This window comes from Ovis canadensis, chromosome 21 (assembly GCF_042477335.2).
Source record: "Ovis canadensis isolate MfBH-ARS-UI-01 breed Bighorn chromosome 21, ARS-UI_OviCan_v2, whole genome shotgun sequence".
Taxonomy (NCBI): Eukaryota; Metazoa; Chordata; class Mammalia; order Artiodactyla; family Bovidae; genus Ovis; species Ovis canadensis.
Genome location: NC_091265.1, coordinates 58,144,983 through 58,158,645, shown reverse-complemented (window position 1 = coordinate 58,158,645; position 13,663 = coordinate 58,144,983). Strand labels below are relative to the sequence as shown.

The 13,663-nt window shown below is 46.6% G+C and overlaps 1 protein-coding gene across 3 annotated transcripts in view; it reads left to right on the top strand.

Moving 5' to 3' along the window:
* The window catches only part of PLAAT5 (phospholipase A and acyltransferase 5), a 28,910-nt gene that overhangs the window by 979 nt on the left and 14,268 nt on the right, over positions 1 to 13,663 (top strand). Inside the window, exons 1-3 of one of the 3 annotated variants that reach the window (XM_069566049.1) lie at positions 9,766 to 9,834; positions 11,553 to 11,646; positions 12,978 to 13,086. In XM_069566049.1, the coding sequence (XP_069422150.1) occupies positions 9,810 to 9,834; positions 11,553 to 11,646; positions 12,978 to 13,086 (228 nt within the window). In that variant the 5' untranslated portion in view covers positions 9,766 to 9,809. Of the gene's footprint in view, positions 1 to 9,765; positions 10,063 to 11,552; positions 11,647 to 12,977; positions 13,087 to 13,663 lie in introns of those variants that run through there. The other 2 variants (XM_069566047.1, XM_069566048.1) reach the window with 2 other exon arrangements.

Below are 13,663 nucleotides of genomic sequence, written 5' to 3'. Positions count from 1 at the left end.
TGTGTGTTTTTTTTAAGCTACCCTATTCTCCTCTGGTAGAGAAGGAAATAGCAACCCACTCCCAGCATTTTTGCCTGGAGAATCCCAGGGACAGAGGAGCCTGGTGGGCTACAGTCCATGGGGTCGCAAAGTCAAACACGACTTAGCAACTGAACAACAACAAATGATCCTTGGGACTGGAACCATTCCAGTTCTGGTTCAGAGTCCAATAAGCCTTTTCCTTTAAAAAGCAGCACAACCTCTCAACTTTATCCTGAGTTGGGAAGCCCTAGGATCTGACCACCATGTCGACTTGGCAGCAGAGAATTCCTGGCAGGATGAAGCTGGGCAAAGGCTCAAGGGCGCGGGGTGGGGAGAGGAAAGGAAGCAGCTGCTCTGAGGGGTGAGTCCTTGGGGGGTCCCGGGGAAAGAGGCTGCATCAGTACCTCCTGGGAACTTATTGGGCTTCCGTGGTGGGTCAGATGGCAAAGAATCTGCTTGCAATGCAGGAGACTCAGGCTCAGTCCCTGGGTCTGGAAGATCTAAACATATAAACTTTTGAGCCCCACCCAAGAGATATTGGGGTGAAAGAGCCCAGGAATCAACATTTTAATGTTTGAGAAACACTGACTTAGATCCTAACCCTCAGGGCTCCAGGTACAGAACCGGGCTGTTTGCTCAGACCCTGCTGGGTAGGGGGAGCTGGGCGGCTGAAGGTATTCTGTGTGGGGAAATTGGATCTGAGGTGCGTTCAGGAAGAATAATCTATATACACAGCAGGGGGGCAGAAACCAAAGGTAGAGAAACCAGCTGGGCAGGGATGGGGAGCCCTGCACCCCAGGGCAGTGCCCAAGTGGTGCCCCTCCCCCACACCCTGTCCAGCCTCAGTGCCTCCTCCCTGAATGGAGAACTAGGGCCCGCATAAGAAAACACCGTGGGCTGGGCGGCTGCAACAACAGATGTTTATTTTCTCACGGTTCTGGAGGCTAGAAGCCCAGATCAAGCTGTCAGCAGGGTTGTTTTTCTCCTTGGTTTGCATCCTCATCTTTTCTGGTAGGGAGACCGGTCATGTTGGATTAGGGTCCACCCACTTGACCTCATTTTACCTTCCTTTTCCTTTCAAAGGCCTTATCTCCAAACAGAACGCGCCTCACATTCTACATACTGTGGTTTTGTTGTTTAGAAGCTAAGTTGTGCCCGGCTCTTGGTGACCCCATAGACTGTAGCCCACGGGGCTTCTCTGTTCATGGGATTTCCCAGGCAGGAATGCTGGAGTGAGATGCCATTTCCTTCTCCAGGGGATCTTCCCAACCCAGGGCTGAAGCTTCATCTCCTCCATTGGCAGACGGATTCTTTCCCACTGAGCCAGCAGGGAAGCCATACATAGGGTCAGGACTCAACAGATGATTTGGGGGTGGTGGACACAATTCAGCCCGTAACCAGAGAGCGGTTCTGAAACCCCAGGTGGCTATAACTGTTTCTCTTTGCAACAGTCAGGAGTGGAGGCTGCTGAGGGCCTGCAGGGAGGAGACAGCCGAAGAAAGGGGGCTGGTGCATGTCATTTCTCTTTTCCGATGACTCCAACTTTTGACAGCTGGTGGCAGATGGGGACCTGGTTGGTTTAAAGCACACATCCAGACTTGCTGGATCTGATCTGAGAGGCTCCAGAGTAAGACAAGGTCTTAGTCTGTCCAGGGGTGGCATGGGGTGGTGGAGTAAATTTCTCTTCCTGAGCCAGAGTGAGGGGGCACTTGTGGGAGAGGTTCAGGAAAGGGCTGAGGGTGACCTGACGGTGGCAGGTGGGGTTCCCCTGCCACAGACTGGCATTCTCCCACCCCACCCCCATGCCCTCCATCCTGTACCTTTTCCTCAGAGCATTTATCATAGCTTGCCATTATGTATTGAAGAATTGTTTAATGTCTGTCTCTTACTCCCCCGACTCCTCGCCTGTAAGTTCCATGAGGGCAGATTTATTCTTACAACCTGAGTACCAAGCAAATGCCTGACACAGGGAAAGTGCTCAAGATATAGACTGGGTGACTGTGACAGGTGACGGTTTATAACCCCTGTCCAGTCTCTGCCTTCTTCTCTATCTCTCCCTTAGCAGGTGTGGAATCATGGCCCAACTGCAAAATAGCCCACATACTCTTCTAACTAGCTACAGATTGTAACTGAGGCATTTAAAAAAGAAAATCAATATTTGTCGATTACCAATTAATAGTTTGGGAAACATAATCCATGCTCAGGGATCTCAAGGTGCCCCACTTTCCCCCATTCGTTGATCTAGCAGCCTCTTTCACTGCTCCTGATTAGGTATAAGTCTCTGGGCCTAGGGAGGGGCTACTGCATAGATTAACCTACTTCGGTCTATGTCTCTATCCCTTTCTTCTATCTGATTCCCTTCTAGGTCACTGAAAATGTTCATGGATCCGTTTTCTCTTGGAACCAGTTTTGCATCATCCTAAAACATAGTGGCAGGATAGAAGAATTGACAAGGCAAGAAAAATTGACAAAACCTGACAGCTGGCTGGATAAGGGAGACAAGGAAAAAGGACTCCAATAGGGACTCCAACATCTTGAATCAAATGATTGGGAAAATTCTGGAAAAACAGGGAAGACTGAGGTATAATCTGGAGGGGGTGGGAAGCTGGTTAATTCCAGCCAAGATCATTTTGGAGGCGGTGGGGGTATAAGAATCAGTTTAGGGGGAGCCTGGACACAGGGGATGTTCAATTAGTGTGTTTGAAGGAATGAAGGTGCTATCGTCTGAAAGCAGGTTTGTATACTCTTGAGTAAACAGTTTCAATTTTTTTGGTGGCTATGCTGCCCTGTAAGTGAGTTTTAGTGACTGCAGCAATTTTTTTTAAATAACTGGATGCTGCATTCATTAAAGGGATCAGCAATCAATCTTGCTCTCAGGGTGCCTCCAGTCTAATTGGAGAGAGAAGACATATTCTTGGAGGGGAGAACCAATAGGACAAAGCCAGCTGTTTTTATTTCTCTTCCCCCCACCCTCAAAGAGATGGATAGAAATATCATAAAATTGGGAAAAGAACAAGCAACACTCATAGGCTCAGTAGGCTAACATGACATTTCTTGTTATTAATATTTTGATGTATATCTTACTGAACCAACCTAACAAAGAATCCAAAAATCCCAAACCATAACTCAATCAGCTTTTGCTCAGCTTTTGCTCTCTTATCCTATTTTCTAGGGGAGAGATGCAAGGCTTAATGGCCTGGAAGAGCAGAAGCACAGTCTGCTCTCGTGGGCACCTTCCCACTGCAGTGCCCTGAATGGGAGGGGAGGTGGAAACTCCTCTGGCTGGGGAATGTGGGGGTGGGGGAGGAGAGCCATGGGGGCCCACAGGCACTCCTAGCTCTGGGCAGTTCTGGTGCTGGGGGCCTCAGTAGAAATAGTGTAGAAATAGAACAGACAAAGTTCTTTTACTCCAGCACTCTCTGTCATGGAGGAGCCCCTCAGAGAGGCACCTGGGTCTCCCTTTGGGCCCTTTCAGAGGCAGGGGCCTGTCCTCCTGCAGCCCTCCCAACCCGCCTGGCTGCCTGAACAGCCCTGTGGCTCTTGCTTCTCCATATGATGCCCCAGGAACCTCTGAGGTCCTCATCTGGGCACCATCAGTTGCTTAGTCATTTCCTGCTCTCTGGACTGCAGCACGCCAGGACTCCCTATCCATCACCAACTCCCGGAGCTTGCTCAAATTCATGTCTATTGAGTCGATGATGCCATCCAACCATCTCATCTTCTGCCATCCCCTTCTCCTCCTGCCTTCAATCTTTCCCAGCATCAGGGTCTTTTCCAATGAGTCAGTTCTTCGCATCAGGTGGCCAAAGTATTGGAGTTTCAGCTTCAGCATCAGTCCTTCCAATGAATATTCAGGACTGATTTCCTATAGGATTGATTGGTTTGATCTGCTTGCAGTCCAAGGGACTCTCAAGAGTCTTCTCCAACACCACAGTTCAAAAGCATCAATTCTTTGGTGCTCAGCTTTCTTTATGGTCCACATCCATATATGACTACTGGAAAAACCACAGCTTTGACTAGATGGACCTTTTTTGGCAAAGTAATGTCTCTGCTTTTTAATATGCTGACTAGGTTGGTCATAGCTTTTGTTCCAAGGAGCAAGTGTCTGGAGCAAGCCAGGAGTTAATCACCCACAGATGTTTCCTATAGGAACTATATATAAATATAAATATATAGGCTATATTTTAGGAAGAAGAAAGATGACTTCAGAGGGAAGGTTTGCAATGCGAGAAGGAATGGAAAACAAATGGAGTGGCAAATGTATAGGCAAATCTAAGCATATATATATATATATATATATATATATATATAAAATGTAATAACAGTAACATTACTAATGTGAATTTGGGGTTTTAAAAAAAGGGAAGAACTAAAATACATACAGAACTCTATACAGTCAACAAAAACAACACCAGGAGCTGACTGTGGCTCAGATTATGAACTCCTTATTGCCAAATTCAGACTTAAATTGAAGAAAGTAGGGAAACCACTACACCATCCAGGTATGACCTAAACCAAATCCATTATGATTATACAGTGGAAGTGAGAAATAGATTTAAGGGGCTAGATCTGATAGATACAGTGCCTGGTGAATTATGGATGGAGGTTCATGACATTGTACAGGAGACAGGGAGCAAGACCATCCCCATGGAAAAGAAATGTAAAAAACCCCAAAATGGCTGTCTGAGGAGGCCTTACAAATAGCTGTGAAAAGAAGAGAAGCAAAAAGCAAAGGGGAAAAGGAAAGATATAAGCATCTGAATGCAGAGTTCCAAAGAATAGCAAGAAGAGATAAGAAAGTGATCAATGCAAAGAAATAGAGGCAACAACAGAATGGGAAAGACTAGCGATTTCTTTAAGAAAACTAGAGATACCAAGGGAACATTTCATGCAAAGATGGACTTGATAAAGGACAGAAATAGTATGGACCTAACAGAAGCAGAAGATATTAAGAAGAGGTGGCAAAAATACACAGAAGAACTGTACAAAAAAGATCTTCACGACCCAGATAATCATGATGGTGTGATCACTGACCTAGAGCCAGACATTCTGGAATGTGAAGTCAAGTGGGCCTTAGAAAGCATCACTACAAACAAAGCTAGTGGAGGTGATGGAATTCCAGTGGAGCTATTTCAAATGCTAAAAGATGATGCAGTGAAAGTGCTGCACTCAATATGTCAGCAAATTTGGAAAACTCAGCAGTGGCCACAGGACTTCAGTAATACATGAACTGTGAACTTCCAGATGTTCAAGCTGGTTTTAGAAAAGGCAGAGGAACCAGAGATCAAATTGCCAACATCCACTGGATCATGGAAAAAGCAAGAGAGAGTTCCAGAAAAACATCTACTTCTGCTTTATTGAGTATGCCAAAGCCTTTGACTGTGTGGATCACAATAAACTGTGGGAAATTCTGAAAGAGATGGGAATACCAGACCATATGACCTGCCTCTTGAGAAATCTGTATGCAGGTCAGGAAGCAACAGTTAGAACTGGACATGGAACAACAGACTGGTTCCAAATAGGAAAAGGAGTATGTCAAGGCTGTATATTGTCACCCTGCTTATTTAACTTATATGCAGAGTACATCATGAGAAACGCTGGACTGGAAGAAACACAAGCTGGAATCAACATTGCCAGGAAAAATATCAAAAACCTCAGATATGCAGATGACACCACCCTTATGGCAGAAAGTGAAGAGGAACTAAAAAGCCTCTTGATGAAAGTGAAAGTGGAGAGTGAAAAAGTTGGCTTGAAGCTCAACATTCAGAAAACGAAGATCATGGCATCTGGTCCCATCACTTCATAGGAAATAGATGGGGAAACAGTGGAAACAGTGTCAGACTTTATTTTGGAGAGCTCCAAAATCACTGCAGATGGTGACTGCAGCCATGAAATTAAAAGATGCTTACTCCTTGGAAGGAAAGTTATGAACAACCTAGATAGCATATTCAAAAGCAGAGACATTACTTGGCCAACAAAGGTCCATCTAGTCAAGGCTATGGTTTTTCCAGTGGTCATGTATGGATGTGAGAGTTGGACTGTGAAGACAGCTGAGCGTGGAAGAATTGATGCTTTTGAAATGTGGTGCTGGAGAAGACTCTTGAGAATCCCCTGGACTGCAAGGAGATCCAACCAGTCCATTCTGAAGGAGATCAGCCATGGGATTTCTTTGGAGGGAATGATGCTAAAGCTGAAACTCCAGTACTTTGGCCTCATGCGAAGAGTTGACTGATTGGAAAAGACTCTGATGCTGGGAGGGATTGGGGGCAGGAGGAGAAGAGGATGACAGAGGATGAGATGGCTGGATGGCATCATTGACTCTATGGTCATGAGTCTGAGTGAACTCTGGGAGTTGGTGATGGACAAGGAGGCCTGACGTGCTGCGATTCATGGTGTCGAAAAGAGTCAGACACGACTGAGAAACTGAACTGAAGTAAAAGTAAAGTAAAAGAAAGTCCGACTTTTGCGACCCCATGGACTGTAGCCTACCAGGCTCCTCCCTCCATGGGATTCTCCAGGCAAGAGTCCTGGAGGGGGTTGCCATTTCCTTCCCCAAAACTGAACTGAACTGAAATGAAAATATCCATATGTTAAGATTTATCATAAAGGTACAGTAATTAAGATCATATGATAAGATCGTTGGATCCCTTCCAGGGTCTAAGAGTAAGTGGGCTCTTGATTAACACTCAGAAATGGATTGTCCAAGGAGACACACATACTGACAAAGCAAGAGGCTTTATTGGGAAGGGACTTCCAGGCAGAGAGGTAGGGTAAGGGAATCCAGGAGACCTGCTCTGCCATGTGGCTTGCAGTTTCCAATTTTATGGTGATGGGATTAGTTTCCGGGTTTTCTCTGGCCAGTCACTCTGACTCAGGGTCCTTCCTGGTGGCACATGCATTGCTTAGCCAAGATGGATGCCAGTGAGAGGGATTCTGGGAGGTGGTAGGACACATGGTATCTTCTTTTGACCTTTCCCAGATTCCTCCCATTGGTGATGGTTTGTTAGTTCTGTGTTCCTTGCCAGGACCTCCTGTCATAAAATAACTCACACAAATGGTTACTATGGAGAAAGCAATGGCAACCCACTCTAGTGTTCTTGCCTGGAGAATCCCAGGGATGGGGGAGCCTGGCGGGCTATGGGGTCGCACAGAGTCGGACACGATTGAAGCGACTTAGCAGCAGCAGCAGCAGCTGGCCAGGGTGGGAGGTTTCAGTCAGTGTGTTTCCCTTAACAGTAGTAGCACAAAGATAAATACATTTGCCTGTGGAGTAGAATAAGAGCCAACAATATTCCTGCTCATTCACGAAAATCTGACATGTGACAGAGGTAGCCTTGCCCATCATGAGGGTCGGGGGTGGGGGTGGGGTTGGGAGGAAGGGAGAAACTACCAGTAAGTGATGCTGAGATAAATGATATGAGGGAAACACACATTGGATCTCTGCCTCACATGCACACAAAAATCAATTCCAGATTGACAGAATGAAAATGAACATGTTAAAACTTTTACAAAAAAATGTAGACAAATATTTTTCTGAATTCAGGGCAAAGTAAGACTTCATGAAAAGACACAGGGAGCTGGCCTCAAAAGAAAAAAATTGGTAAATTCTGCTTCCTTAAAGTCCATAATTTCTCTTCAAAAGATTTCATAAAGAGAGTAAAAAGACAAGCCAGGAACTGGAAGAAAATGTGTACAAACAAATATGACTAGCTAAAGATGAATATCGAGAATATATAAACAATACCTACACATTAGTAAGAGCGCAACTCCAAAGACAAATGGGCAGAAGACATGAACAGGCACATTTAAAAGAGAAAGTCTAAATGGCTAATAAATGTATGTAAAGATCTCGATGTTATTAGTGATTGTGCTTAGTTGCTCAGATATATATAGCTCTTTGAGACCCCATGGACTATAGCCTCGGCTTCCTTGGTGGCTTAAATGGTAAAGAATCTGCCAGCAGTGCAGGAGACCTGGGTTCGATTCCTAGGTTGGGAATATCCTCTGGAGGAGGGCCAGCAATTCATTCCAGTATTCTTACCCAAAGAATGTCCATAGACAGAGGAGTTTGGCAGTCTACAGTGGTAAAGAGTCAGACATGACTGGGCGACTACACACAGCACAGGATTATAGGCTGCTAGGCTCCTCTGTCCATGGGATTCCCCAGGCAAAAATACAGGAATGGGTTGCCATTCCCTTCTCCAGGAGATCTTCCCAACCCAGGGATCAAACCCAGGTCTCCTGCATTGCAGGCAGAGGCTTTACCGTCTGCGCCACCAGGGAAGCCCTATTAGTGATCAGTTATGTGCAAATGAAAACTTCAGTGAAATACTATTTTATATCCGCTCACCTGGAAAAATTAAGATAGTACGATGTGTTTGCAAAGGTGTAAATCAACAAGAATTCTTACCCACTGCTGGTGGAAGTGAAAATGTTTTAGTGTTCTACTGTAAAGTTGAATATTTTTATATCTTGCTAGCTATTAAATCCTATAGATTCTCTTGCATGCATACACCAGGACACAGTTTGGGTTGTTTTCAATATTTTTCTAAATCCAAATAGAAATTAAAAAACCCCAAGTAGTTTCATCAGCAGATCAATAAATTGGGGTCTAGTCACATAATGGAATATTTTCCAGCAAGGGAAGCAAATTACAGATTTGTATAGCAATGTGAATGCATTACAGAGACAACTTTAAAAGAAGCAGAGTGCAGATGATACAGCGTGATTAAATTGCGCTATGAGCTTCAACTAAGCAAAATGAAACAGCGTGTTAGGAAATCAAAGAAGAGATTTAAACAATGTTTTATAAAGCAAGAGCATGATAGACAGGAGGGAGGTAACCTCTGGGGCTGGGGGCGGGGGTGAGGAGAAGGCCAGGAGACAGGATAGGGACGAGCACACAGGCAGGAGGAGCATCTGCGCCAGGCAGCGCTGTGTTGCAGCGTTCTTACCAACGATGGTGTATTGCTGCTGCCGCTTAGTCGCTCAGCAGTGTCTGACTCTCTGTAGCCCCGAGGATTGTAACCCGGCAGGCTCCTCTGTCCGTGGAATTTTCCAGGCAAGAATACTGGAGCGGGTTGCCATTTCCTACTCCAGGGGATCTTCCCAACCCAAGGACTGAACCCGCGTCTCTTGCATCTCCTGCATTGGCAGGCAGATTCTTTAACCACTGATGCCAGGTGGGAAACCCTGGATGGTGCATTCATGGGTGGTAACTTTGTCATCGTTTCAAAACGATACGTATCCCATTATTATTATTTTTTTGTGTGTATACATATATGTACATATATATATAACATGTGTATATAATTTAATTAAAAGCATATAAAAGATTATCTGTCCATCTACCTAGTCTGAATCTCCCAAGATTTTAAGTCCTAAACAAGAAGATGCTTCTCCAAGACCTAATCAGGCCTCAACTCCTGTCTCCATTTGTCGCTCCTGTCTGTACCGTTGGCCTTCAGCTTCTCCAACCACATCAGATTCCACCTCTGAGTCCTATGCAAACGGTTGTCACTTTCCATCCCAATAGCCTACGCTGCTCTTTCCGGCCTTTCCTCTCAACATCCCTCCGCCTCCAAGTTCCTGGGCCTCCGAGCGCGCGATCTGTGACCGCCCTGTTCGGGCACGTGCTCACCGCGCCCGCGCGCTCCGGCCGCGCGCCCCCGCCGTTTGCTGCGCGCCCGCGTGCCGGCTCCGCGCCCCTCCGCTCTCCCCGCGCGCCGCCGACTGGCCGCGCGTCGCCCCCTGCGAGGCCCGGGGACCGGCGGGGCGGCAGCAGCGGGATGGGCCTGAGCCCCGCCGCCCGAGGCGAGGGCGGGCGCCGCCTCCCTAGGTTCCCACGGTCCCGCGTCCGGCCCGCCTTGAGAACCGCGAGTTCTGGGCCGAATGGCACCCCGGCCACTCCTGGACTTCCAGCCGGGCCCCGGTCAGGCCGCCGCGGGCGTTGGGCTACTCCCCACCGAGCCGCCGCGACCCGGCCTGGAGCCTTCCGAGGTCGTTCTCCAGGTCCTAGCAGGCCCTCGGACCTCCAGAAAGGTCACCGTGGTTTCCTTCAATTCTCCTCGTAGATATTTGTTCATTGTTAGAGATGCTTGTTCGGAGAAGGCAATGGCAACCCACTCCAGTACTCTTGCCTGGAAAATCCCATGGACGAAGGAGCCTGGTAGGCTGCAGTCCATGGGGGCTCTAAGAGTCGGGCACGACTGAGCGACTTCACTTTGACTTTTCACTTTCATGCATTGGAGAAGGAAATGGCAACCCACTCCATTGTTCTTGCCTGGAGAATCCCAGGGACAGGGGAGCCTGGTGGGCTGCCGTCTATGGGGTCGCACAGAGTCGGACACGACTGAAGCGACTTAGCAGTAGCAGCAGAGATGCTTGTTAACCGAAATAAGTGAATAGTTAGGAATGGTCGTTGGCTATTAATTTAATCAAAGTGGGCCAGGCATCCAGCGACCCTCGCGAGTATTTACCGAGTAAACAAACGCGGCTGCTGCCCGGCAGGTAGAGTTCAGAACGGCTCCAGCCCCACAGAAGCTTCTGCCATTGGGTTTAACCCCAATCCGGCCCCATAGAAGCTTCTGCCATCTGGGATAGAGGCAACCGTTCCCCGATTCCATACCCAGGAATTCCAAAATCTCTCTTTCCCGGAGGAGGAACCCTTTTCAGGATGGTCCCACAGCTCCCTTTATACCAAAATTTATTGAGGGCTAAAAATGACATCTGGTCCCATCACTTCATGGAAAATAGATGGGGAAACAGTGGAAACCATGTCAGACTTTATTTTTTTGGGCTCCCAAATCACTGCAGATGGTGATTGCAGCCATGAAATTAAAAAACGCTTACTCCTTGGAAGGAAAGTTATGATCAACCTAGATAGCATATTCAAAAGCAGAGATATTACTTTGCTAAAAAAGGTCCGTCTAGTCAAGGCTATGGTTTTTCCAGTGGTCATGTATGGATGTGAGAGTTGGACTGTGAAGAAAGCTGAGCGCGAAAGAATTGATGCTTTTGAACTGTGGTGTTGGGACTCTTGAGAGTCCCTTGGACTGCAAGGAGATCCAACCAGTCCATCCTAAAGGAGACCAGTCCTGGGTGTTCATTGGAAGGACTGATGCTGAAGGTGAAACTCCAATACTTTGGCCACCTCATGCGAAGAGTTGACTCATTGGAAAAGACCCTGATGGTGGGAGGGATTGGGGGCAGGAGGAGAAGGGGACGACAGAGGATGAGATGGCTGGATGGCATCACCGACTCGATGGACATGAGTTTTAGTGAACTCTGGGAGTTGGTGATGGACAGGCAGGCCTGGTGTGCTGCGATTGATGGGGTCGCAAAGAGTTGGACATGACTGAGCAACTGAACTGAATTGAACTGGGAGCTGGGTTCAGTGCTAGACTAGAGCTCCCACCTTCGCATCGCTGTCGAGGCCTGGCTCCAACCCTCCTTTCATGGGTTACACTCCCCATAGAAGGCAGTTGTGGCTTAAATATTCAGTAACATGATTTTTTTTTCCTTCGAATTAGAAGAATCTGTGGGATCTCAGGCATTGGACCAGGTTTTGCCCAAGAAGCCGCAGGAGGGCACGATAGAACAGGGCAGAAGCAGTGTCCAGCAGGGGTAAGATTCTTTCTTTGTGTGGAAGGACTGGGTCTTTGGGTGGTTTTGAAGAACTGACTTTGATGACACTTCTGTAATACAAATCCTTAGCTGGTGTCTGCATGAACCAGGCTGCCAGCAATGGAGCCTGGTGTGCTCCTGGTGATAATAGCGGGAGGGCAGTCCTGGGACCTGCAGGCCAGGCCGGAGGCCACCTTGTAGTAGTTTCTAGCCATTCTGCAGACCCCTGAGAACCATATTGCTTCCCAAGAATGCTTACAATATTGCCCGTTGCTCTCAGTAACTAATGAATGATGCAACCATCTTCCAGTTTCTGCAGTTGACTTTCTTGAGAAACATGACATTTGTCTCTGTTTAAGATTCTGAGAGCTGAAAGTTTGGAGAAGAACAATACTGAAAATGGGGAGTACACCCCACCTCCTCCCCATCACTCCCATACCCTATACCTTTGGAGAAGAGTTAAAATTTGGGGATGGTAAGGAAAAAGCCATTTTGGGGGTGGTCATTCTGAACCCAGTGATCGAACCTGGGTCTCCTACACTGCAGGCAGATTCTTTACCATCTGAGCCACCAGGGAAGCCAGATGTATACATATGCTTTTCCATTTAACCAACTTGATAACTCTGTGAGACCAATATTAGCATCTCTAGTTTATAGACAGTCAAACCGAGGTTCAGACAAACTAGTTTACTAGCTCAAGCTTGCACAGCAAATATGAGAGCCAGGATTCAAACTCAGGTCTTTGTGGCCCCATATATTTCACTCTACTGTTCTACCCCCAAAATCATATCCTTGCCTTTAGTTTCAGTCCTCTCCTGTAACATTTTGCTTCAAGGGACAAAATATACTGATTTCTATCACAGTACTGGCAGTTATAGTGTTGTCAACAGGCTTTCTCAGAAATATGGAGCTAATTATTGGAAGAAACAGTCCAACAGTTGAGAGGCCCTTCTGGCCTGGAGGACTGGGAGGGAAGGGAAGGAGGAGAGGCCTGTTGAATTTCCTTAGAAGTCATTGTGTACTATTTTTAAAAAGCTATGTCTAAATATTTTAAAACATCAAAAAAAATTATTAAAGGGAGGGAAACACCCCTGAAAGCTACTCATTGCTGTCATTAGCATTTTAAACAATTGTCTGAAAAGCAGAAAACAGCAGCCATTATTTTGCAGGACAGAATGGCATCACAGAAACAAATTTCGTAGGCAAAATGTTTCCTAGAATCTCAAAACTGAAAGATATCTTAAAGTCGTAACTCTGAAGTAATACAGAACTTCCAATAGTTGTGAAGTAGTGGTTTTTCTATTAACTATACTCTCACAAAATTCATTTAGGGAGAAGCCCGTAGTCAGCCTGGAGTCCACACCCAAGCAGAAGAGAGCAGAGCGGAATTCAACCCTGAAGCCTGGGACTGCAGGCAGGTTAACGAAGCAAGCAGCAGAGGTGGGTACTGTGGGAATTCTCAGACCAGGCATATCTTTAATTCCTAGAGACTTCTCTGCTATTTTACTTTATTTATATTGTGGCAGGTTGAACTGCACACTGATTAGGGATGTTGCTTTCAGTTCAGTTCAGTTCAGTTGCTCAGTCGTGTCCAATTCTTTGAAGCCTCATGGACTGCAGCATGCCAGTCCATCACCAACTCCCAGCGTTCACCCAAACTCAGGTCCATTAGTCGGTGATGCCATCCAACCATCTCATCCTCTGTCATCCCCTTCTCCTCCTCCCTTCAATGTTTCCCAGCATCAGGGTCTTTTCAAATGAGTCAACTCTTCACATCAGGTGGCCAGAGTATTGGAGTTTTAGCTTCAACATCAGTCCTTCCAATGAACACTCAGGACTGATCTCCTTTAGGATGGACTGGTTGGATCTCCTTGCAGTCCAAGGAACTCTCAAGAGTCTTCTCCAACACCACAGTTCAAAAGCATCAATTCTTCAGCGCTCAGCTTTCTTTATAGTCCAACTCTCACATCATACATGACTGAAAAACACAATAGCCTTGACTAGATGAACCTTAGTG